General features: G+C 49.2%; 1 protein-coding gene and 1 long non-coding RNA gene across 7 annotated transcripts in view; one reads left to right on the forward strand and one right to left on the reverse strand.

Annotated features, from left to right (window-relative positions):
- Window positions 1-14,778, forward strand: part of ADCY10 (adenylate cyclase 10) — a 79,221-nt gene extending 64,443 nt beyond the window's left edge. For 4 of the 6 annotated variants that reach the window (XM_086694218.1, XM_086694214.1, XM_086694213.1 and 1 more), the window contains 7 exons: window positions 3,475-3,679; window positions 3,759-3,855; window positions 5,614-5,729; window positions 6,693-6,810; window positions 8,948-9,143; window positions 13,294-13,482; window positions 14,256-14,778. In XM_086694218.1, coding sequence (XP_086550344.1) covers window positions 3,475-3,679; window positions 3,759-3,855; window positions 5,614-5,729; window positions 6,693-6,810; window positions 8,948-9,143; window positions 13,294-13,482; window positions 14,256-14,417 — 1,083 coding nt within the window. In that variant the 3' untranslated portion in view covers window positions 14,418-14,778. Of the gene's footprint in view, window positions 1-3,474; window positions 3,680-3,758; window positions 3,856-5,613; window positions 5,730-6,692; window positions 6,811-8,947; window positions 9,144-13,293; window positions 13,483-14,255 lie in introns of those variants that run through there. The other 2 variants (XM_086694216.1, XM_086694217.1) reach the window with 2 other exon arrangements.
- LOC147572721 (uncharacterized) lies at window positions 14,751-21,077 on the reverse strand. Its single transcript, XR_015246227.1, has 2 exons — window positions 19,079-21,077; window positions 14,751-15,645 (listed from the first exon to the last, which is right to left on the reverse strand). It is a non-coding gene; the product is annotated as an uncharacterized LOC147572721 (long non-coding RNA).
- Between the last annotated feature and the right edge of the window lie 4,176 nt (window positions 21,078-25,253).

The following is a 25,253-nucleotide window of genomic DNA, read 5'->3' on the forward strand; positions in this document are numbered from 1 at the left end:
CAGTCACGGGGCAATAATCACACATATTCCCCGGAATACTTACATGTCTATGCAAGAGAATAATTTACAATATTATCAGTTTTCTTCTGCCTCATACAGAGTTGTAAAGTAGCCCAAAGACAGTGAGAAGCAGAGATAACCTTCACGAGTGAGCCAGACGGGACACCCACCAAGTTTGTTGTTTGTCTGTTTCAGTCTTTCACCATGTTTCCTGACGCAAATATTGGCTTTGACTTCCGGGCACTCCCTAAAGTGGTCTCCAGGGACCTCCGGGGATCCCAGGACCACACTGGGAGAACTGCCTGTCTAAGTTGTCGGGAGGAGGAATTTCCTCTGCCCTTCAGGGTCCTTCCAGCTGGACTAAGAATCAAGTTGCCAGGAGACGGTTTCACGGGAGAAAATAAAATACAATAGTGTATGTACAGGGAATCCACACACACGTGAAGTTCGGTAAAGCAGGCAGTTGGGGAGCAGATAAAGAGCTTTTCCTTGAAACTAATAGAATGCCGTATGTTAATTATATTTCAATTTTAAAAATGAAACAATTTGTTTAAGCCTAAAAAAAAAAAAGCATTTCCTGAGTCTGCTGGGTTTCGATTGCTCTTTTTTTATTTAAAAAAAAAAAATTTTTTTTAAACGTTTATTTTTGAGACAGAGAGAGACAGAGCATGAACGGGGGAGAGGCAGAGAGAGAGGGAGACACAGAATCGGAAGCAGGCTCCAGGCTCTGAGCCATCAGCCCAGAGCCCGACGCGGGGCTCGAACTCGCGGACCGCGAGATCGTGACCTGAGCCGAAGTCGGACGCTTAACCGACTGAGCCACCCAGGCGCCCCTCAATTGCTCTTAATCAAAATAATGTCCGTGCCAAAGTGGCCCGTCTGGGGGCAGCCTGCCCTCGGCTCCTACGAGGTCAGGAACTGGGACATCTTCCATTAGATAAGGAAAACTCCAAGGGACAAGATCAAGACATTATTAAGCTAAATCCAATTCCGCTAATGAAAATGACCTGGTTCCCTCATAAAAAGTACATCAAGTCGAGGTTTCTTCCAGGGCAAGAACTTCCTCTTGTGGCGATTAATTATCGAGAATTAAAGGAAATGGTCAAGTAGCACTGTAAATGTTGGAGGAGCTTAAGTTCCTGGCCAAGAATCTGCCTTTCGGTAGACCAGGGCACATAAATATGTATAAAGCCCATCAAATATAGTCCTCTGCCTATATGCCGTCCTCGTCTTGTGGCTTCCCGGGCCACTACACCCAGCCATGTTAGACTCTCTTGGCTCCTCAAACATTAAGTTCAATCCCCTTGTAGGGTCTTCGCAATGGACATTTCCTCTGCCTTGAGCGCCCATCCCCCGACCTTTCCCGGTCTCTGTGCTTATCAGCTGGAAGGTTTCCTCCTCCATGAAGCCTTTCTTGACCACCTAACCCAGGGACTCTAACCTGTTTTAGTAACTCTTATTGCCATCTGGCATTTACTTGTTTGTTCTTTTGTTAGTGTGCAGCCTGTGTTCCCTACTGGCCTATAAACTCCGTGAGAGTAGGGACCTTGTCTGTTGTCTTTTCCACATCCCGAGCCCCAGTAATAGTGTCTGGCACATCGTAGGTGCTCAACAAATATTTACTGAATGAAATGCTTTGATTCCCCTCCATACTTGGGGGCTGTCTCTTAAACACGCGGTGGCATTGGAGGACAGGAGACGACAGCGGAAAAGCCAAAATCGGAAAGTGAATCGAAAGAGGCTTGATCTCAGCTCAGGTCATGGACTCACAGTTCACGGGTTCAAGCCCGGGTCATGGTCTCACAGTTCATGGGTTCAAGCCCCACCTTGGGCTCTGTGCCAACAAGGTGGCCGTGACAGAGGGCAGAGCAGCCTCTGGGTGCTCCAGAGCAGATGAGGCACTCGGTGTCGGATAACAGAAAGAGCTAGAATGAGTCCCGAGAGAGTGGTTTCCAGAACTTTACCTATCTGTGGTGTGACCACTGCCAAGCCACATAACCACCAAGCTTTCTATCTTCCCGACAAAATGAAGCAGTCGGACGCCATGCTCTTGGTCCGAATCCAAGAAGTCCTGGGCTCTGCCACAGCGCTGGACATCTCCTTCGCCCCGCAGTCCTCTCCTCTCCACGGCTTCCGGCTGCCCTGCCCTTCTGGTGGCGCCATCTGAAACACGGATCAGGAGCACAGGAACTCCCACAGGTTGACTTGTGGTTTAACAGGTGCCCACAGAACTGCCCGCAACACCGAATTTGTGGACCGCGTATTTTGTGGGGTTTGACGAATTCTAGGAAAAAGTCCCTTTTTCCTATTTATTTTTAAGTTTATTTACTTTGAGAGAGAGAGAGAGAGTCTGGGCGCAAGGGGGGAAAGGGCAGAGAGAAGGAGAGACAAAGAATTCCAAGCAGGCTGCGTGCCATCAGCCCAGAGCCCAAGGCGGGGCTTGAACTCGTGAACCGTGAGACCATGACCTGAGCCGAGATCAAGAGTCCGTCACTTAACTGACAACGCCACCCAGGTGCCCCCAAAGCCCCTTTTTCCTAAATGCCTCCCCACTGACTGCCCTCCGTACCTGGCGCTTCTAATCAGGGATGCTTCTTTAGCAGGAACTTTCTTTTCACCTGTCCCTAGGCGTTCATGTCCTGGTGCAACTTTACCACTGAAAAGAGTTGTTTATAGAGTAACCCACTTCTGCTGAGTCTCAAAACTCAGTTTACGACTACTCTTTCCTCTTTTTACATAAAAACAAACCCAACCCCCCTTTCTTTTTTGTTAAACAACAGAAGGACGGGTACCTGTTCTCACAAGTTAAAAGGTCACAGAAACGTATAACGTCAAAAAGAAAGTCCCTCCTGTCCCTCAGATCTCCTCCCCAAATAGGTAACTACTGTGTGCACCTCAGAGTGAACCCTTCCAGGCTTTTTGCTTTGCAGTCTTATAGCCACATGTATAAGCTACGGCTTTTATTTTTCACAAAAATTGAAATTCTTCTATGGGGCGCCTGGGTGGCGCAGTCGGTTAAGCGTCCGACTTCAGCCAGGTCACGATCTCGCGGTCCGGGAGTTCGAGCCCCGCGTCAGGCTCTGGGCTGATGGCTCGGAGCCTGGAGCCTGTTTCCGATTCTGTGTCTCCCTCTCTCTCTGCCCCTCCCCCGTTCATGCTCTGTCTCTCTCTGTCCCAAAAATAAATAAACGTTGAAAAAAAAAAAATAAAAAAAAAAAAATTGAAATTCTTCTATTTTGCTTAAGGACCCTGGGGCCAAGGGAGCCCTCGAGCTTGTCCCAGATGACCCAATAAAAAGGGCACAGAGACCCAGTTTAATTTCTGCACCAAAGCCCGTGCGTTGGCCAAATGACCGGCTCCGTTCTCAAGCTTAGTAAGCACACGTGTACCGGCCCACGCCGGGTGGTGTCCCTGGGCTTCCTGCTTTGGGTGCCATCTGGGTGTCACCTCTCTTCTCCACTTCTGCCATTTCAGATCATTAAGGCCTACCTGGATTATTCACTGCACCACCAGCTGGCCGGCTACCAGGGCGTGTGGTACAAATATGAAATCATGGCCATGGAACAGATCTTCAACCTCCCCCTGAAAGGCGAGGGCATTGAAATCGTGTCATATGTGGCTGATAAACTGGGCTACACCAAGCTTTTAATGGGTCACTTGGACTTGGCCATTGACTTAGGTAAGGGTTGTCTGGGCAAGAAGGGCCATGCAGATACCAAGTAACATCCTGAAATATCCTGGAATTGCTTTCTTCCCAGGCTCTCGAGCCCAGAAGATGTGGGCACTGCTCCGAAATCCTAACAGGCAGTATATGGTCCTCTGCTGGCTTAGTAAATCTCTCTTCTTGAAAAACAGGTATTTAGCCGAAAGCATTTCCCAAAATTAGAGGGAGGAAGCCATAGGAATTGAGCGTCCTGGGTTCACTTTAGCCTGGCCATTGGCTGGCAAGGAAGCAGGATGTACGGTAAGATGTGACTGACGATCATAGACTTTGGGACACCACTGCTCTTTGCACGGCATTTTCTTTTTAAGATTTTATTATTTTTATTTTATTTATTTATTTTTATTTTTTAAAATTGACCTCCAAATTAGTTAGCATCTTGCAACAATGATTTCAGGAGTAGATTCCTTAGGGCCTCTGACCCATTTAGCCCATCCCCCCTCCCACAACCCCTCCAGCAACCCTCAGTTTGTCCTCCATATTTGTGAGTCTCTTCTGTTTTGTCCCCCACCCCTGTTTTTATATTCTTTTTGTTTCCCTTCCCTTATGTTCATCTGTTTTTTCTCTTCAAGTCCTCATATGAGTGAAGGCATGTGATTTTTGTCTTTCTCTGACTCATTTCACTTAGCATAATCCCCTCCAGTTCCATCCACGTAGTTGCAAATGGCAAGATTTCATTCTTTTTGATTGCCGAGGAATCCTCCATTGTTTGTGTGTGTGTGTATATATATATATATATATATATATATATATACCACATCTTCTTTATCCATTCATCCATCGATGAACATTTGGGCTCTTTCCATACTTTGGCTACTGTTGATAGTGCTGCTATAAACATGGGGGTGCCTGTGTCCCTTCGAAACAGCACACCTGCATCCCTTGGATAGATGCCTAGTAGGGCAATTGCTGGGTTGGAGGACCAGCAATTTTTTGAGGAACCTCCATACTGTTTTCCAGAGTGGCTGCACCAGCTTGCATTCCCACGAACAATGCAAAAGAGACCCTCTTTCTCCGCATCCTCGCCCACATCTGTTGTTGCCTGAGTTGTTCATGCTAGCCATTCTGACAGGTGTGAGGTGGTATCTCATTGTGGTTTTGATTTGTATTTCCCTAATGATGAGGATGTTGAGCATTTTTTCATGTGTCGGTTGGCCATCTGGATGTCTTCTTTGGAGAAGTGTCTATTCATGTCTTTTGCCCATTTCTTCACTGGATTATTTGTTCTTTGGGCGTTGGGTTTCATAAATTCTCTATAGATTTTGGACCCTAACCCTTTATCCGATATGTCGTTGGCAAATATCTTCTCCCATTCCGTCGATTGCCTTTTAGTTTTGCTGATTGTTTCCTTGGCTGTGCAGAAGCTTTTTATTTTGATGAGGACCTGGTAGTTCATTTTTGCTTCTGTTTCCCTTGCCTCCGGAGACGTGTTGAGTAAGATTTTATTATTTTTAAAAATAATCTCTGCATCCAGTGTGGGGCTCGAATTCCCAACCCTTAGATCGTGAGTCCCACGTTCCACCCGCTGAACCAGCCAGGCCCCCGCTGTGTGTACATCATCCCTAGTCTGTTTACTGTCTTCCCCCGCTATGGGAGTCAGGCTGCCAGGTGGAGGGCAAGGAAGGAGTCTCACAGGGGAGGCAGAAGCCCAGAGAAGGGCAACCAGGACCGGAGGCTCCAGCCAACTTGGCCTGACTCTGGTGGCCCTGACGCAGGGGTCCGTGACAACAGTTTGAGCCAAGAGCCAATTTGCGATTTGGGAGTGGCTTTGAAATTTGCGAAAGGGCCGCATTTGGTCCGGAATTGCGGGCAGGATGAAGCCGAGCCCAGCGCTAAACTCCATCCTCTCCTCCCCAGCACCTCCTAATCTTTACCACCTTCCTTTGCCACAGAAACAGACAATTGATCCAAGTGCTGGGGTGGCTGTGGGACCTTTCTATATCAGAAGAGCACATCTTCAGCAAGGCCTTTTTCTATTTCGTCTGCCTGGACCTCATGCTTTATTCCGGTGAGCGTGGCTTTGGAATTTACAAGAAATTGGGGTTTAACACGCGTGTTAGTGTGGTGTGGCCGCTCTCGGGGCTGGGGTCTCGAGCCCACTAGGATTCCGGCTGGAAAGACCTATCGGACAGGGAAGGGGAGAGGCTGGTGTAAGAGCTAGGAGCCATCTGGAAGGTGGAAGGGTTGTGAAGGACCAGCAAGGAGGAGAATTTGGCCCAGAAGAACCTGACGGGTGTAAGCGGCCAGTTTAGCGTCAGATCACTTTACACACAAGTGGTAGTGACAGTGTCTTACTAGAGTACTTGTTAGCAGAATATACGGACAGACTTCACGCTTTACGAGGAAGCGTTGGATTGCCAATGGATCCGGGCACCGGTAGCTGCTCGGAGATTCAGAAAAGGAGCTCCACCGACGGGGCAGCCCTCAGTGTCCACAGTAAACCAGAGGGGCTGGCCTGGGCATTCGTTCCCCAACACGGGATTTTTTAAATCAAAAGGGATTTTTTTAAAATGTCTATTTTTGAGAGAGAGAGAGAGAGAGAGAGAGACAGAGAGTGAGCAGGGGAGGGAGGGGGAGACACAGAATCCGAAGCAGGCTCCAGGCTCTGAGGTGTCGGCACAGAGCCCGACGCAGGGCTCCAACTCACGAGCTGTGAGATGGTGCCCTGAGCCAGAAAGTTGGACGTTCAACCAAATAAGCCACCCAGCCAGGCGCCTCCATCACCATGGGATTTTGAAAAGGGCTGTGGATATTGCTGCCAGCAACGGAAGCATGGCAGGGGCGGGGCGGGCAGTGTGGTCACAAGGGTGTTGCAATCCACTGGACCGTCTGGATTCATAAACAGAGATTAAGGCCTCTCCCCACAGTGGGGACGTCTCCTGGAAGCTACTAGGCCAGAACAGGACCACCCCCGCCCACCAGCAAAGCTCTCCTGTTTCTCTCTGTTTTTTTTTTGTTTTTTTTTTTTTAGGCTTTGTTTATAAGACATTTGAAGAATGTTTGGAATTCATATACCAAAATGAAGACAACAGGATCCTCAAATTCCAAAGTGGAATCCTCCTGGGACTTTACTCCAGTATAGCTATCTGGTAAAAATGTGTTGCCCTCACTACACTCCCACGTTTGAAAAATGTTGACTCCTGAAGAAGGGGACATTAACACACAGAACGCGCACACACACGCGCGCGCACACACACACACACACACACACACAGAAATGAAAGAAAAGAATTTATACTTTGTTGTACGTGAGAGATTGAAGGCATTGAAGGCGTCGGGGTGGATTTACACTGAAAGGCCCCTTGGGGATCATCTTGCCCTTAAGCAAGGCCGCCACGGCTGTAGTCAGTGCCACAAGCCTTTATTACCTACGCACCATGGCGTGGTAATACAGAGAGGAAAAGAGTACTTGCTACTGAGGAGTGGTGGGGTGCGAGGGAGACTGGTAAATAGCACCATTTGTGGGGCGCCGGGGGGGGGCTCAGTCAGTTAAGCGTCCACTCTTGGTTCCGCCTCAGGCGTGATCTCCCAGTGTGTGAGTTCGAGCCCCGCATCGGGCTCCGTGCTGACTGTGCGGAACCTGCTTGGGATTCGGTCTCCCTCTCTCTCGGCCCCTCCCCAGCTTGCTGTGTACCGCCCTCTCTCACAAAAAAAAAAAAAAAATCAATCAATAAACATTAAAAAGAAAATAGCGCCACCTGCCCACCCCCCCCCCCCCCACAGATGGAATTATATCGGAAAACATTGTTGATAGAATGGATGTTGGAGGATGTGGCTTATGTCTGCAGGTATCTGCAGGCCGGTGGGCTTCCTAATGTTGAAGCCCAGGATTAGACTTGCCCACTCAGCAGGAGGCAGTTCTGGAAAGCGGCAGTTCTCTCCCATCAAGAGCTTTCCACCCTGTGGCAGAGAGAAGCGCCACACGAAGCTCCTTTACGCGGGCCTCACTGCCCCTCAGGATGGGGAGGGCCGGGTGCCAAGCCACACCTGCCTACCTCCTACACTGCTGCCACCTCCTGACCACAACTGTGGCTGAACGCCTTTCACTCATTAGGTTTTCTTTTCTTTTTTTTTTTTTTTTTAATTTTTTTTTTAACGTTTATTTATTCCTGAGACAGAGAGAGACAGAGCATGAACGGGGGAGGGGCAGAGAGGGAGACAGAATTGGAAGCAGGCTCCAGGCTCTGAGCCATCAGCCCAGAGCCCGACGCGGGGCTCGAACTCACGGACCGCCAGATCGTGACCTGAGCCGAAGTCGGACGCTTAGCCGACGGAGCCACCCAGGCGCTCCCACTCATTAGGTTTTCAACTCCGTAAACCTGCAGCTATGGTCGTACCTTCAAAGAAGTAGATCGACAGCAAGGCTCCAGAACATTCATCAAATGACTTCCGCAGCCGCTCCCAACATGCTACGTGCAGCCACGGTGTCCAGTATTTATTTGGACTCTGTGATGAGTGGAATGAGAATCTGAAGACATTCCTGTCTAAAGCGCCACAGACTAGAGCAGTTCCAAATTTAAAAAGAAATCTATTCCGAAATTCCTTGGGAGACATTAAAATCTAAAAATTAATTGCCCTTACCAGTAAGAGTCCAAAGAAATTAAAAGTTCAAAGTCAAATGAACTCGCCCCGGGTGAACTAAAAATCCAAGGAATCTAAAGTCTGAAAGTCATCCTAGTTTCTTATCCTACTTTCTTTCAACAGCTGTGGCCTAGGCCTGTGCTTGTCACACGTTAGTGGGCACAGGAATCACCTGGAGAGCTTGTTAACACTTGTTAATGGATTCCTGGCCTCGTCCCAGTCCCCAGAGTGATTCAGCAGATGGGGGCTGGACCAGCGAGCCTGCATTTCTAAGCAGCATCCAGGTGACACGGATGTTCCCAGTCGGTGGCCCACACTTTGAGCAGTACTGGCCTAGGCCATCTCTCTCTGGAATTGGAGCAATGTCTTCAAGCTCTAGAATTCATAGCTCCAAGTGTTTGATGATCCTTTTAGAGTCCAAAGAGTTAAGTGCTTGCTAATATTACCCGAGGGTTCCCGAGGAGTCTATTCATCACGAACCGTCCACACATTCTCTTCTTGCCCTGTTCCATAGCACATCGTTTCTCCTGGGGAGCAGGCGGTGGGCTCCAGGCCCAGGTCCCGGGAGCTGGGCCTGCAGGGAGACCCATTTCAGAACATTCCAAGGGCGATACTGATTTGTCTTCTTCTTCTGTGCTGGCGCAGGTATGCCAGGCTCCAGGAATGGGACAACTTTCACATCTTTTCCAGTAGAGCTAAAAACCTAGTGCCAAGAAGAACCCCGACAGCTCTTTACTATGAAGGAATCAGTAGGTACATGGAAGGGCAAGTCCTCTACCTTCAAAAGCAGATTGAGGGGCAGTCTGAGAACGCTCAGGACAGTGGAGTCGAGCTGCTCAAGGTGAGCCAGTTTCCAGGGTAAACCACTCCGTAAGTGGATTTCTGTCTACCTTCTTGTGAAAATTATTTTCTCTGATTCCAGAATTTATATATTTATTTAAAAAATTATTTTTTAATGTTTACTTGTTTTTGAGAAAGAGAGAGAGAGCATGAGCAGGGGAGGGGCAGAGAGAGAGGGAGACACAGAATCTGAAGCAGGCTCCAAGCTCTGAGACATTAGCACAGAGCCTGATGCGGGGCTCGAACTCACGAAGAGTTCGAGATCAGGACCTGAGCCGAAGTCGGACGCTTAACCGACTGAGCCACCCAGGCGCCCCAGAATTTCTATGTTTATAGTACAGTTTTTTAAGGTAACTTCTTCCCCCCAGATTGCAAGGAAATACAAATTGCTCACAACCTTACTACTCAGAGGTAACCACTTTTTACAAAGAGAGACATCACTTTTCAAGTCTTTTCTCTGTGTGTGCACGTGCACACATTTCCATTTTTAAAACATGCTATCAAATAAAATATATTGTGAATAATTTCCTGTCATTAAATTGTTTTCTACACCACGAGTTAAAAGGAAGCATAGTATTTTATCTTATAGATAAAGTCTCCTAGATCTTGTTAGATGATATTGCCAAACTGTCCTTGGATAGAATTTTTTTGTAGTTATTTTACGGCAGTTATTATGATAAACATCTTGGGAGGTTAAGTCTTTGCACATGGAAATTAAAAATATTCAGCTGATCCTGAATGTGTCTTTTAAGTTAACTTTTTTTAAAAAAATTTTTAATGTTTATTCTTGAGAGAGACAGAGTGTGAGTGGGGGAAGGGCAGAGAGAGAAGGCGACACAGAATCTGAATGAAGCAGGCTCCAGGCTCAGGACCTGAGCTGAAGTTGGACGCTCAACTGACTGAGCCACCCAGGTGCCCCTAAGTTAACTTCTTTTTTTTTTTTTTTTTTTTTTACACTTATTTACTTTTGAAAGACAGAACAGGACAGAGCATGAGTGGGGGGGGGGGGTGGGCAGAGAGATGGCGGGGTAGCAAAGAATCTAAAGCAGGCTCCAGGCTCTAAGCTGTCAGCACAGAGCCCAACGCGGGGCTCGAACTCATGGACTGCGAGATCATGACATGAGCCAAAGTCGGATGCTTAACCGACTGAGCCACCCAGGCTCATGTTAACTTCTTAAAAAAACAAAAACAAAAACTTTTAAAATGCATTTTAACTTCAGTATAAGCATTACAGGACGTGCGTATCTTCCACTCACCGAACAAACGTGTGCTGAGTGCAACAACACATAAATAAATAACACTGGCCTCCTGCCTGATATGCAGTAACCACCAGATACTAGGCGCTGGGGTGTGAGGGGGAGCAACTCACACCCGGTACCCGCCTCTCGGAGTTTACAGCCTAGGCTGGGCAAACCCTCCAAGGGAAGAAGGGCCAAATCTCCTGTTGACTTGACAGTGTTTTGCCTTGTCCTCTTCAAAACTAAGCCCATGTGTATTAGTTTTCCATTGCCGGGCCCCCAGTTACCACAAACCTAACAGCTGAAATCACACAAACCTCTCATCGCACACTTGGGCAGGTCAGAAGTCTGGACAGGCTTGACGGGTTCTCTGCTTAGGGTCTTAGAAGGCTTTAAAATCAAGATGCTGACCAAACAATCTCTGGGTAGGGATCTTCCCTAGAGATCTCGGAAGATGATCCTTAAGGTTGTGAGCAGAATCCAGAGGCTGAAAATTTAGGAATGTCTCTGTTTCAGAGATGTCACAATTTGTCAAAGCAAGGCATCCTGGGACTTCAAGGCATCTTGAAGTACAAGTAGCTCATTTAATCCTCAGGACGTTGTTAGGAGGAAGTCTTCGATCTGCCCAGGTAGGAGCTGTGCTCACCACTCTCCTACGATACCCAGGCCCCGGGGTCTCCTCCTGCAATTTGTTCACACTGCTTACCGATCCCTGCCTGAAATACTTAAAAGGTCATTGTCACCTCTGCTTAGAGGGACGTTCTCTTTGGATACAGAGCATGTATTTGTATTTCTGTTACATAAAGCATTCTGCTGGCTTCCATTCAGGGTATGGAGTCGCTTGGTTACCTGAAACATTATCTTGCTTTATGTGATTATTCTGTATTATGTATTATTTACGGAATTACTATGTCTTCTGTAACTTCATGTGATTTGATAGAGTGTCTGGAGTTGAGAAAATGACTCATGAGAATCTCAACCAGGCTCTGCGCCGAGCGCGGGGCTCAATCTTACGACTGTGAGATCATGCCCTGAACCGAAATCAAGAGTTGGACGCTAAACCGACTGAGCCACCCAGGCATCCCTGTCACTATCACTTTCAAATATTGATCGAATACTAATAAAGGGGGCCACTTTTGGCCAGTCTGACATATGAAAGTCCAGGTAGATAAACTAGCAGATGATGAAAAGAAAGCACGTCTTTATTTAGTGAATAGTAAAGTGATAAAACTCCTCTATCCCAAAGACAGTACAGGTGAAAAATACAATAGGTACTTACCGGGTTCAATAAAGATGAGAAAAACACGGTCTTCGTGCTCAAGAAGTTTGTGATTTATTTGACTTCGAAAAGGAGGTGGGGGGGGGGTGGTGGAGGGAGTAGAGACAACACAGGAACACGAATGAGTGAAGCACAAACTTGCGTGTATCTCCCACGGCACACAGAATGATGCCTTGTTCAGAGCAGGTGAGCATTTCTTAGATAAATAATTGTAGACTAAATAGACGTGTTAACAGGTCAGTCAGGAAAACCCAACATTTTGATCCCTTGTCTATCATATTGAAATAAAGGCAACAAAACAACAGGACATTGTTTCGCTGAGCATCAGATTAGCAAAGACACGTGAGAAGACAGACTCCTACTCTGAAAGACTCCCGTAAACTTTCCAGAGCGCGTTCTGGCAAAATATCTTTAAACTATGCACGTTGGTTAATTCTCTTCCTGGGAATTATCCTAAGGAAATAATCAGACGACAAACAAAAGTTTGTCTACAAAGATGTTGATCTCAGGTTTATAGCAGTAAAAAACTAGGAGAAAATGAAAACTATATGCACTTCAGAAAGAAGATTGGTGGGGCGCCTGGGTGGCTCAGTCGGTTAAGTGTCTGACTTCGGCTCAGGTTATGATCTCGCGGTTTGTGAGTTTGAGCCCCGCATCAGGCTCTGTGCTGATGGCTCAGAGCCTGGAGCCTGTTTCGGATTCTGTGTCTCCCTGTCCCTCTGCCTCTCTCCCACTCATGCTCTGTATCTCAAAAATAAATAAAAACAGTTAAAAAATTTTTTTAAAAAGTTTGGTTAAGTCAGAAATGGTACATTTAAACATTGGGATATTTTACGTAAAAATTCTGAATTTCTGGCTCTTCTTTTAAAAATTGGAGTATCTGGTGACTCCAAGCCCACATGCCTAAAGGACAGCTGTTGGCCGGCATTGAGAGGTGACACTTGTATAGGACACATCTCTAGCATGACATAATCCCCTCTGCTCTCATCATGCGATAGCCAGCCTGCTTCTTTATGTTCGTTGCCTGACTCTTGTCAGCATTTGAATTTGTGAGCTCTGATGTAAAAGAATCATGTCACTGGAAAATGTTTATCATGTGATGCTAAATGAGAAAAAAAGTTGTCATACTATGTGATTAGTATGATCCCAATTGGGGGTATGATATGTGTGTGTGTGTGTGTGTGTGTGTGTGTATGTGTGTGTGTGAGAGAGAGAGAGACAGAGAGACAGAGAGAAGTGGGAAAGCGTGTACCTAAATGTTAAACATATTTCTTTCCGGGTGCTAAGCTTATGGGTGATTCTTTTTTTTCTTCCATTTTTTCCCCCCTAAATTCTGAACAGTAACTTATATTGCTTTGGTAATAAAAAGAAAAGGTACTTTAAAAAAAAAAAAAAGCGCTTGCCGAAAAGGGTTAGTGAGCCCACCCATATCGCATGCTTGGTCCGGGTAGAACGCTGAAGCTACCCCACTTGACGCGTGTCGCTTTGTGTCCACTACATCCTGTGTAATGTCTCTGTACTACGCTTTTTCATTTGATTGCTTCAATCTTTGAAACGTTCCCACGTCATCCGTGGAGAAAAAATCGTTGCGGCCAAGGACCCTTTCTGATTCTGATATGCTGTTTTTCCTTCAGAACTTGGAGAGTCTGGTGACCCAGAATACCACTGGCCCTGTCTTCTACCCGAGGCTTTACCACCTGATGGCCTACGTCTGTATACTCATGGGAGACGGCCAGAACTGTGACCTGTTCCTGAACACAGCCTTACGGCTCTCTGAAACACAGGGGAATGTGCTGGAGAAATGCTGGCTGAACATGAGCAAAGTACGTACCACCAGCCAGCAGGTGGCGTGGGGATGCCCACCCTTGCAAGGAAGCCCCAGAAGCCTACCGCCTCGTTAGCTTTCCCCAAGCACCGAAGGCCATCACGGGCCTTTCTGGACTCTTCCTAAAAGGGGCGATAGATCCGTAGCTCAGGTGTGTGTGCCTCCTCGTCCCCTTGGAGCTCCCATGGAACCTCCCTCGCGTTCAAATCTGTTTTGGCAACATCTCCGCCCCTTCTCGGCAGCCCTCACCGCTTTCCACTTGGTGTTAATGTTGCTACGCAGGTCTCTCCTCCCCTTGAGAACGTGAACTCTTCGAAGGCGAACATCATGCGTAGCATCCAGCCCAGCGCCTTGTACTCAGCACTTGTTGAATAAGCGAATGGGCCTATACTTCCGTGTGTTTATTTAGAGTCACGTGTCAGTAGCCTAGTCTGGGGGGCAAAATTCATCATTTGTCTGTGGGTTCATGTGGTTTAAAAGCACAAGGACCTGGGGGCGCCCGAGTGGCCGAGTCGGTTGAGCGTCTGACTCTTGATTTTGGCTCAGGTCATGATCTCACAGTCTGTGGGAGCACGGAGCCCGCTGGGATTCTCTCTCTGCCCCTCCCGCATGTGCACATGCATTTTCTCTCTCTCTTTCTCTCTCTCTGAAAATAAGTAAATAAATATTTAAAAAAGTTCAAGGACCCTGGACCAGTTCTGGTATCAGACCAGGCTTGGTCACGTAAGTCTGGGAGCACTGATTAATTCTTCACCCTTTCTCTCCTCTCAGGAATGGTGGTACTCAGACTCCGAGTTAATGGACGACCAATGGCTTCAAACAGTCTCGAATCTCCCCTCCTGGGAAAAAATTGTATCGGGCAAGGTGAACATGCAAGATATTCAAAAAAACAAATTCCTGATGAGAGTTAATATCCTAGACAATCCTTTCTAACCTTTCGTGAAAAAGAACAAAGATTTCAGTAAGGCTCCCTCTCTTGCAATGATCCATTATTAACCTTTCTCTGGAACCAGCACCCTCCAGGTTCCTGCGTATTCTCTTCCATTCCAGACACCGAAGCAGACGCTCCGGGTTCTTCTTTCTTTTTCTGGAGGGTCAGAAAGGGTCAGCGGCCTCATGCTTACTTTCTCCCAGCTTTACCCACACTGTACCTGCCTTTCATTTTTCAACTCGACCTGTTCATTTCAGCCCAGGCAAAATGTGTGTCCTGTGGAAAAATATGAATATCAAAATGGTTCATGCAGCGACAGATACATTTCTAGTTACTCTATTAAACTGAAAATGTTTATTTTTACGTGTCCAGTTGTCCCATCTTTTGTATGTCGCACGGTATGGCAAATGGCAAATGCTTTTCACGGTCTGTAAGGGCAAGATTTGAAAAGACACATTTTGGGGGCGCCTGGGTGGCTCAGTCGGTTAAGCACCTGACTTCGGCTCAGGTCATGATGTCAGGTTTCATGAGTTCGAGCCCCGTGTCGGGCTCTGGGCTGACAGCTCAGAGCCTGGAGCCTGCTTCGGATTCTGTGACTCCCTCTCTCTCTCTTCCTCCCCCCCCCCCCCCCCGCTCACTCTCCATCTCTCAAAAAATAAATAAACATTAAAAATATATATATAAAAAAAGAAAAGACACATATTCGTAGCGCCTGACGGCAGCTTCCCAACCCTTCTAACCACACGCATCAAATATCTGTGGAGATAAAATTTTTAAAGTTGAGATAGTCGTACTTTCGCTGTGGGTACACTTACGTGCTTAGAGTTAGTTTGCTTTATATCAGAGAGTAATAGCATTCAATTTCACTTCCCAGATGTTGGAGATTGTGCCCCAGAGCCACCTGCAGTCACTCTCTCTGGGCAGACAGAAGCAGTCTTGGTGGCAGTTTGTGCTTCTGAGGGGACAAGTGGAGTCCATGGAGACTCAGCCACCTCCGCCCTGCCACAGCTCCCTCGGGCTGCCTCATTTCATGGGCCCCCATGGTCATCTCAGGCAGGTGCACCCGGGTTTTCGTGTGTCAATTCCAGGCCTCTTCTGATCCCAGAAGGGGGTTCTTCTGATGGCATCGACGTGTCCTCCTTTCACACACACCTCGCTGTCTCATAGTGATTTCCATAGGCGGCGCCACCATTAACGGGCGTTTCTTTAATAGACCAGTATTTCGTCGTCCTGCAAAAAAAGGCAAGGCCGTGTGTTTTTCGTCCTGGTACCATAACTGTGTTCCACAAAGGAGGCTAGCCCCAGAGGCCCGGTGGCCTGGCGGAGTGGGGACAGCAGCCCAGGAAAATGCGAGCATTAAGTTCCAGCATGAGCTCTGCCTCACACATACTTTATTCCTGTGGCTTGTCCCCTAACCTCCCTATTTCAGCGCACGGGTGTGGGTACTGGATAGAATAACGAAGGCGAAAAGGTGTTGAAGATGACAACGTGCCACACAAGTAAAATTAGTATGAGATGACTGGTTTTAAAAACAAACACCGCAGGGGCGCCTGGGTGCCTCAGTCAGTTAAGCATCCGACTTGATTTTGACTCAGGTCATGATCTCACAGTTTCTTGAGTTTGAGCCCCACGGAGCTGGCTTGGGATTCTCCCTCTCTCTCCGCCCCTCCCCTGCTCCCACGCCCTGCCTCTCTCGAAATCAATGAAAATAAAGAAATAAACACATCAAATAGCGAACTTCACGTAAGCGTCATCCCCTTCAAAGCTGCTATTCTGTGACTTGCATACATCCTTGCTTTCTAATGACCTTCATTATTTTGTATATCACTTATCCATTCCCATATTTACTCCTCTGACCAACCTGTCTTTTTTTTTTTTTAACATTTATTTTTGAGAGAGAGAGAGATAGAGAGAGAGACAGAGCTCGAGAGGGGAAGGGCCAGAGAGAGAGGGAGACACAGAATCAGAAGCAGGCTCCAGGCTCTGAGCCATTAGCACAGAGCCCGATGCAGGGCTCGAACTCACGAACCTCGGGATCATGACCTTAGCCGAAGTCAGACGCTTAACCGACTGAGCCACCCAGGGGCCCTGACCTGTCTTGACTAATCACCGAGTACCAGGAACGGATTCAGTAGTGGAGGTTGCGATACGGAGACCGAAAAGACCAGTTCTTGGCCTGGGCAAGCTCACGAACTTTCCGGAGGAAGGCACACGGGTAAAGCTGGTGTAGCTGCTGCTCGGGGATTAGACGAGGGCGCGGTGGAGGGGAGCAGTGCACACAAAAGCCAGCCGGCTGCGAAGGCTTAGGGGAACTGCCTGAGAAAGGAAGTCGTTTTGGTTACACGGTCCCTCCCTGGAGTGGGTAGAGGGCAAGTAGGGGTATAGGATAGCCTGGGCGAGCACAGGCGGGGACAGGCGTGAGCCCTGCCGTGGCCAACAGAAAACAGGTGTGTGACTCCAGCTTATGGGAGACATAGGCCAAGCGTCGGGTGGTGGTGGTGGGGGGGGGGGGGTGCATTCTGCAGAGGCTGTGCTGTCCTGGAGGTGAGTCTGTCCTCCTCCCTGCCCCTCGTCAAGTTCCAGGCTCGCGGCCTCACGCCTTAGAAGCACTTCTGCTTCTTTTTTTTTTTTTAACTTTTTTTTTTTTTTAACTATTTCTGGGACAGAGAGAGACAGAGCATGAACGGGGGAGGGGCAGAGAGAGAGGGAGACACAGAATCGGAAGCAGGCTCCAGGCTCTGAGCCATCAGCCCAGAGCCCGATGCAGGGCTCGAACTCACGAACCTCGGGATCATGACCTTAGCCGAAGTCAGACGCTTAACCGACTGAGCCACCCAGGGGCCCTGACCTGTCTTGACTAATCACCGAGTACCAAGAACGGATTCAGTAGTGGAGGTTGCGATACGGAGACCAAAAAGACCAGTTCTTGGCCTGGGCACGTGACCTGAGCTGAAGTCGGACGCCCAACCGACTGAGCCACCCAGGCGCCCCGAAGCACTTCTGCTTCTGAGGTGCTCGTGCCTTCCAGGGGCATCGCTGGAGGAAGTAGATTCGGCTGAGACTTCTGTTCAGAAGACACAGAAGCCGTGAAGGCTTCGGGAACAGAGAGGAACGGAGAAGTGATGATCTATCCCGTGTTATTAAACATGAGCCTTTGAAGCCTCCCGCACCAGGGTATGAACTCCTGGAGAGCAGGGGCTCGGCCCACATTCAGGCCGCGTGCCTGGGCAGACAGCGCTCGGAAAGTGCTGGCAAACTGATGAATGTGTTAACATTTTCATTTGATCATCTCGAGTTCATTCCTCCAGGCCCCCTGAAGAGTAGGAACCTAGTATTTACTGAACGCGTGAACTATGTGGACCCTCGTGGAGATTAACAAAATCTCCTTGACATCGATCGCACGGGACCGGCTCTGTGCTGCCGCTGCAAGGACCGATGAGAACCAGCCGGCACGGAGGGGACACGTGCGGGCCTGGGACATCACCGCACTGGATCTCCACACTGCCAGTTGCTAGCCTTGGCAAGTTATTCAACCTGTTTGTGTGTCAGTTCCGTTGTTTTACTTTTTTTTAACTTTTTTTTTTTAAGTTTATTTTTTGAGGGGCGCCCGGGTGGCTCAGTCGGTTGGGCGTCCGACCTCGGCTCGGGTCATGATCTCACGGTTCGTGGGTTCGAGCCCTGCGTCGGGCTCCGTGCTGACAGCTCGGATTCTGTGTCTCCCTCTCTCTCTGTCTCTGTCCCTTCTCCGCTCACGCTCTGCCTCTCTTTCTCAAAAATAAACAAACATTAAAAAAAATATTTTAAAAAGTTTATTTTTTGAGGTAGAGAGAGTGCATGCAGGGGGAGGGGGAGAGAGGGAGACAGAGAGAATCTCCAGCTGGTTCCACATCATCAGTGCAGAGCCCGACATGGGACTCGAACCCACGAACTGTGAGATCATGACCTGAGCTGAAACCAAGAGCGGGATGCTTAACTGACTGAACCACCCAGGCGCCCCAGTTCTGTTGTTTTCAAGTGGGGATTTAATACTCTCCATCTTATAATACGGTTGATAGGAGTTAATTCAGGTAAGGCACTCAGAATTCCGCAGAAGGAATAAGCAGGCAATGAAAATGCAGAGTTACGAAGCAGACCGCATAGGGTTTGTGGGAGAACAAAATGGGGAGGCACGCACCCTAACATGGCTTTAGAAGTTTCTAGGAAGCTTCCTGGAAGAAGACATAGGACTTTTCCAGGTGGGGACCTGGTATTCGGTGCTGGAGAGGTTTTGGAAGCCATGGTCCTCCCACTTGGTCTGAACGAGCTCCACTGAGTGGGGGTGGGGGAGGGAGGGGGGAAATGATGATGTGGGAGGCAGGGGGTTGCTTTTCGGGGCTAAAGGCCTCCTGGACCAGACGGCCTGGGGGCTGGGACCTTATCCTGCAGGAGGGAAGGCACAGCAGAGATGGAGATAAGGTCTTTGATTAGAGAGGAGGCAGAACGCACTGAACTCAGACACTGGCCTCTCAAGGAGGGTGCTCAAAAATCACAAATACATAGGGAGAAGCCCAGTAAACTGGGAACTGGGAAGGGCCAGGCACTCACATCTTCTAGCAGTTGCTAGATGGACTATTAAATCACCCCCTCTCGCCTCCGCCCCAGCCCCCAGCTCCCCCAGGATCACCTGCTCGTGACCCAGCTTCCCATCGGTCGGGGGCGCTGGTCACTGTTCCTCCCGAGTCTTCTCTCTCCAGCCCCTGCCGGTCTCTGTATCTGCCAAAGCCCTTTCACACTCTCCCTGACCCTCGGGCCCCCCTGACCATCTGCTTTCCCACTGCCGCTGAAAATCCAATTGGTCATCTGTGACTGAGCTCCTCCAACAGCCACGCGAGGCACTCCCCTTCCGGTTTCAGATTGCGGTTCCCCCACCGGTGGGCGGGGTGAGTTTGCTAACCTGCACATCCCCGTTTGCTACTGCTCTGTCCCCTGTGTAAAACCCAATTTGCCTTCAGGACAACATCCCAGTTTCTTAACCAGGCTCTCAAGGCCTGGCTCCCCGCCAAATCCAATGTTGCAATCACGCTGGCCTCTCTCTCTCTCTCTCTCTCTCACCCTGAACCTCTGGGCTCTTCTTCCCAGCTGGAACAGCCTTCACCAGTCTTCCATGAGCATGTATGCACAGCCAACCAAAGGCCTGCCGGCCCCCTCGCGGTCTACCCCAGCACTGTGCAACAGAACTTTCTGTGAGGCAGGAATGCCCTATCTCTGCACTGTCCAGTACTGTCCCACGCCACAGGTAGCCACCGAGCGCTTGAAGTGTGGTTAGTGTGACCGTGAATCTGAGTTTTAAGTCTGATTTCATCTTACATCATTTAAATGTAAATGGCCGCATGCGGCCACTGGCCGCCACAGTAATTTCGTTGATCTTAAAAACGCCAAAGCAGAACCCCCAAAGGTTGAACTGGGACGTTTCTATAGCAAAGAATGGTAGCAGCTTGGATCAGAGGGGAGAAGAGAAAATGTATCAGGCTGGATCGCCTACACCTCTCATCCATATGTATTTCTCCGATTAATGTGATTCCAGGACGTCCAACTGGTGCTTAACAACACATTTGATGTCGGTCTAGTGCCCAGGGCGCACGCTGGCGAGGCCGCTTTGTAATGCTGTCCTCCTTCCTATCATCCCCCCGGCCTCCAGGGGAAGGGGTTGCATTTTGCAATGACTTTGATGCATGCCTGCTGACAGGGAGGAGAAGGCACGGAGGGCAGTCCTGGAAGAGCCATAATCTAAAAGCTTGAAATGAATCGAAATAGACAAAACCTACAATAGGAACGCAGATCGTTCGGTTTCTCTCATGGTACTTTTTTCTTTCTTCCTTTTTTTTTTTTTTTTAGACATGACATGGAAGGAGGCCAGTTATTTCTAGCCAGGTGTGAGCTCTCTTCCTGTTTCCTTCTCTCCCACGGGCTTTCTTCTCTCTGGTGCAACCTCACTGGGCCAACACGAAGTCATTAGCTCAGCTTCCTCTCCGAGAGCCTGGCATGTCCTGAGGTGTCCTGTGTCAGAGGGATTCAGGCTGCGCCGTCTGCCTTGTGAGCTCTGTTCCAGGATGCGGTGCTGTTCCACAAGCTTGAACCCCGGAGCTCGGCTGGGCTGCCTGGGGGCAGGGACACAGGGCGGCCCGTGCTGGCCACCAGTACCCGTGTGGCCCGCAGACATTTTACATTCTTCGGGACGAAAATCCTTGGGCAGGCTTTTCAGAAACATTTCTCCCTCTGGCAGAGCAACTATCTTCAGTAATCGCTCACACAGAGCAAAGGCCGGGGCTTTTACTCAGATAGGAACGTCCAGACATGTTATAAACAAACCCTCTGGGGTTCTGCTGGGCCAGCAAGAGCCAAGGGCAGGGTTTTGCAAAATGTTCCACATTCCTCGGGGGCTGTTGTACATTCTAAGAGATTCCCCTCAACATAAATTAAAAATTTATGTTTCTTTTATCTAGTTGAAAGGAACTATGATTTCAAAAAAAAAAAAAAAAAATGAGGGGCGCCTGGGTGGCTCCGTCAGTTAAGCATCCGACTTCAGCTCAGGTCACCATCTCGCGGTCTGTGAGTTTGAGCCCCGCGTCGGGCTCTGGGCTGATGGCTCAGGGCCTGGAGCCTGCTTACGATTCTGTGTCTCCCTCTCTCTCTGCCCCTCCCCTGTTCATGCTCTCTGTCTCAAAAATAAATAAACGTTAAAAAAAAAAAAAAAAAAAAGATTATGCAAAGCCGGAGAAAGAACCAAGAATGGGTCTAGATTCAAAACTCCGTGTCCTTGGAGTCCGTATCAAGGAGAAGGCAAACCTCAGACCTTCAGCAAGCTGGCCTTGGCTTTGCCCTGTCCCCCAGTTCCTCAGCAGAAAGGGATTCGGGTTCAGAATCACCCCAAATGTGTCAGGCACACAGTGCTGGAGGGCGGGGCTCCAACGCAGATGTGGGAATATTAAACCTGCCAAACTTCCTCTTCCCAATTGTAGAGATTTAAAAAAAAAAAAAAAAAAAAAAAGAACCCAGCCCCTTCCTTACGTTCAGGAGCCCTGCAGGCCGGTCCACAAGGTCTGTGAGGAACCGACAATCCAACCCAAATCGGAGCCAAGAAGGGACAATAGTTAAACATCCTGTTTGCAGGAGGAAACAGGCTGGAAGCGGCAGCCCCTCTGGGAGCTTGAACGGCTGGTTTCCTTCCTTGTAAACACAGCCGGGGCCCCCTCTGGGTGCTGGGGGTCCCGCCCGCCTCCCGCCCTCAGTTGTTCCCACAGCTCCAGTCGGTGGCCCTTCTGCCAGTCCCCGATGGCTTTCAGAAGGATGTGACGGGGAGGTGAGCTTGAAAGCCACCGTCGTGACCCTCAGACATCAGGTCCCCCTGCCAGGGGGCAGGGAGGACGTGTCTCGACCCGCGCTGCATCTCCGTAGCTGCAAATAATTTACCTTTGCCTTTTTTTTTTTTTTTCAGTAGTTCCTAACACGTGACAATTACAGTACCACTTGGGATGGACAGAAACAAAACAACTAGAGACAATCGAAACATCCACAAAGTCAGAAGTGGTTTCAAATACGGCGCATCGGGGCGCCTGGGTGGCTCCGTCGGTTAAGCGTCTGACTTCGGCTCCGGTCATGATCTCTCGGTCCGTGAGTTCGAGCCCCGCGTCGGGCTCTGTGCTGACGGTTCGGAGCCTGGAGCCCGTTTCGGATTCTGTGTCTCCCTCTCTCTCTTTCCCTCCCCTGCTCACGCTCTCTCTCAAAAATAAACATTAAAAAAAAAAAAATTTAAATACGGCGCATCTATCCAAGGGAAGGCCCCATGGGTGTTAATGGCCTGGTTCTTTCCCTCCTCACACAGAAGCCTGACAGTCCTGAGGGAGAGAACTGCAGGGTACTAGGCTCCCGTCTGTGAAACAGGCAGGGAAGTCTTTACCGGAACCACGTTTGGACCCTCACTTGAAGAAACCATTTGTAAGATGCCATTTCTGAGACAGGGGGAAATTTGAGTATTAGATGACATCAAAGAACTGTTGAAATGCGTTTTTTAAAAAAATGCTTCTGGGGGCGGCTGGGGGGCTCAGGTGGTTAAGCGACCAACTCTCAATTTTGGCTCAGGTCACGGTCTCATGGTCGTGAGATTGAGCCCCATGTTAGGCTCCGTGCTGAGCAAGGAGCCTGATTAAGACTCTCTCTCCGTCTTCCTCTTTCACAGTCTCATTCTCTAAAATAAAATAAAAATAAAAAAAAAATGTTTCTGTTAAATGCGACAAGGTATTATGGTTATGTAAGAAAATGTACATATTTTTATTTCTTTTTTTTTTTTAAGTTTATTTTGAGAGCGAGAGAACATGAGCAGGGAAAGGGCAGAGAGGAGAGAGAGAATTTCAAGCAGGCTTTGCACCACCAACTCATAAACCGTGAGATCGTGACCTTGAACCAGAGTCAAGAGTCGGACGCTTAACCGACTGAGCCACCAGGTGCCCCGTAAACGTACATATTTTTACAAGATGCCCATCAAAGAATGTAGGGGTGAGCTGACATGTTTTGGGATTTGTTTTAATTCGGAAAAGAGGAAAAAGCCAAAAGGGGTGGATGAGGCAATCGCTGAGGATGGGCTTTACTGTTCTCTTGTGCCTGTTTGAAATTCCTTATGCCACGATCTTGAATATACGGGAAAAATGTGTCTGCGTGGGAACCTGCCATGAAACAGGTGGTCAGTTCCTTATGCCACCTCCACCAACACTACAAATGCCACTTTCCTCCTCCGTGAGGTTGCCCCCTCAGCTTCCATGGACAGTCGGGAGGATGACATCATCCGGTTCCTAAATCCAAGCTGGTTAGCACTAGAATCGCCCAGAAGGATCGGGAGGGAGCCTTCAGCATCAAGGGGGTAAGAGCGTGAGGTCTCCTCTTTGGGTACCGCCCAAGCAGCTCACCCGGGCCGCGGCCGCCCTCAGAAGTCACCTATCTGGTTGGCAGGTTCCCTGTGCGGCTCGGAGACCAGCGCCTCCGCTGACGGGACCGCCCCAGGGTTCAGTTCCCACTGGGGCGGAACCCGCAGAACACCTGCGAGTTTCCATTACTCGCAGTAAATTCCACGGTAATTTACTAAATTAATAAATCGCAGGAAATCCATGCTTATTAGTAAGACGTTACTTGTGACACCGCTCTCAACAGGCTGTCCCCATATAGTTTTCCAAACTGAGGTTCAGGCCCCTGGGCCTCCAGCAACGGCTTAACCACCTCCCTCACTGCACCCCCACCCGGCTCGTAAGGAACACAGAAAACTATTTCAGGCACACAGCACACTTATTTGAATAAGGAAGAGATCTTTTTTTTTTTTTTTTTTTCCTTTTTCTTTTTTTGAGCTATGCCAAGGGCGCAGTGGTTAAGAACAGGGCTTGGGATCAAACAGCCCCAGGCCCGGCCCTGCCTCTCTGGATCTGATTAGCCGAGTGACCCTGGACAAGTTATATACCCTAAGCGTGACACTGTCTAAAAGCGGGTCTAAGATGAGTACAACCAGCGGAAACTCATAATGCAACACAGAGTAAGCAACGCAACGTGCCTGGCACGTAGCAAGTCCTTAGTAGCTCTTAGTTATTTCTGTTATGTCCCCTGTCACTCCTACTCTGTGGCAAGGTCCTTGAGGAGCTAGGTCTTGTTCATTTTATTTCCTAATCTTGGCACACTGCTTGGCACGGGACAGTTCTCAACATAACTCTGTTGAAGGAATAGCCACTATCATCCAACCAGTGAACATTTGCTCAGCCCCCAGGTGCCAGGTGCTATCCTGTGCACTGAAGACGGAGCAGTGAACAAAACAGCAAAGTCCTGGTGCTTTTGCTACCAGGGGAAAACAGCAGCACACGTACAGCTGGACAGAGGGAGAAGAACGAGGTGGGAGTAAGGGGGAGGGCCAGCGGCAGGGGGTGGGTGAGGTTGCTCTGTATGTGGCACAAAGTCTCCGGGAGGTGACATCTGAGCAGACGCTTCAAGGAAGTGAGGGAGCAAACCACACCAACAGGTGCAGGATGCGCTCCAGGCAGAGAGGGGGCGGCAGGTGCAAAGGGCCGGCGGCCGGCACATGTCTGGTGTTTCTGAAGAAGGAGGAGGCCAGTGTGGCCGGAGTGGGAGGAGCGAAAAGGCTTTTCTCTCTTTCTCTCCTTGGTTAAAAATGAACACACGACACAGTTCAGTAATTGAAAAAGATGTATTAAAATATTCACAAAGGTACAATCGAGAAAGGAAAAAAAACAAAAAATTAATAATGAACTTGATGGTTTTTCCCCTAGCCGGATACATTTCCATCGAAACACTACAGGTGGTTTGGAATTCGCACCTCTAATCCCTTCTAGGTGGCCCCCTACAAAAATCACGTGTAACTTTAAAAGGTCTCCTTCTGCCAATAATTGGACACGGAAAAGGCAACTGGGCCAGTGTCCTGTGTGGCCAGGCCCAGGCACGCTGGCAGGCAAGAGGAAGGGCCCAAAAATCCACAGGAGGTTAGGCAAAAGCCCTGCCCCCGAGGCGCTCTACCCCAGTTGCTAGCAGCTTCCTCCAGACAAGCCTGCCCCGCGGACCCAGCGGGGTGGGGGCGCTGCAGCGTGGTGGGGGACTCTCGGCCACCGTGCACGTGCCGACATGACAGCCCGAGGTGTCTGGCCGGGTGGGGAGGGCGCCTGGCCTGGCGGGAGGCAACCTCAGGGGTGGGGGAGGCGGGGCGCGCGGGGCTGGTTCCGGGTGGCAGCTTCACGAGCACAGGGTCCCGGCAAGGAAAGGAAGGAATCGGGACTCCTGCTGTCAGGAGGTGTCAGGAATGTATGCTTTATTCA

Source organism: Puma concolor, chromosome E4, assembly GCF_028749965.1.
Source record: "Puma concolor isolate L17-30 chromosome E4, mPumCon1.1.hap2, whole genome shotgun sequence".
Taxonomy (NCBI): domain Eukaryota; kingdom Metazoa; phylum Chordata; class Mammalia; order Carnivora; family Felidae; genus Puma; species Puma concolor.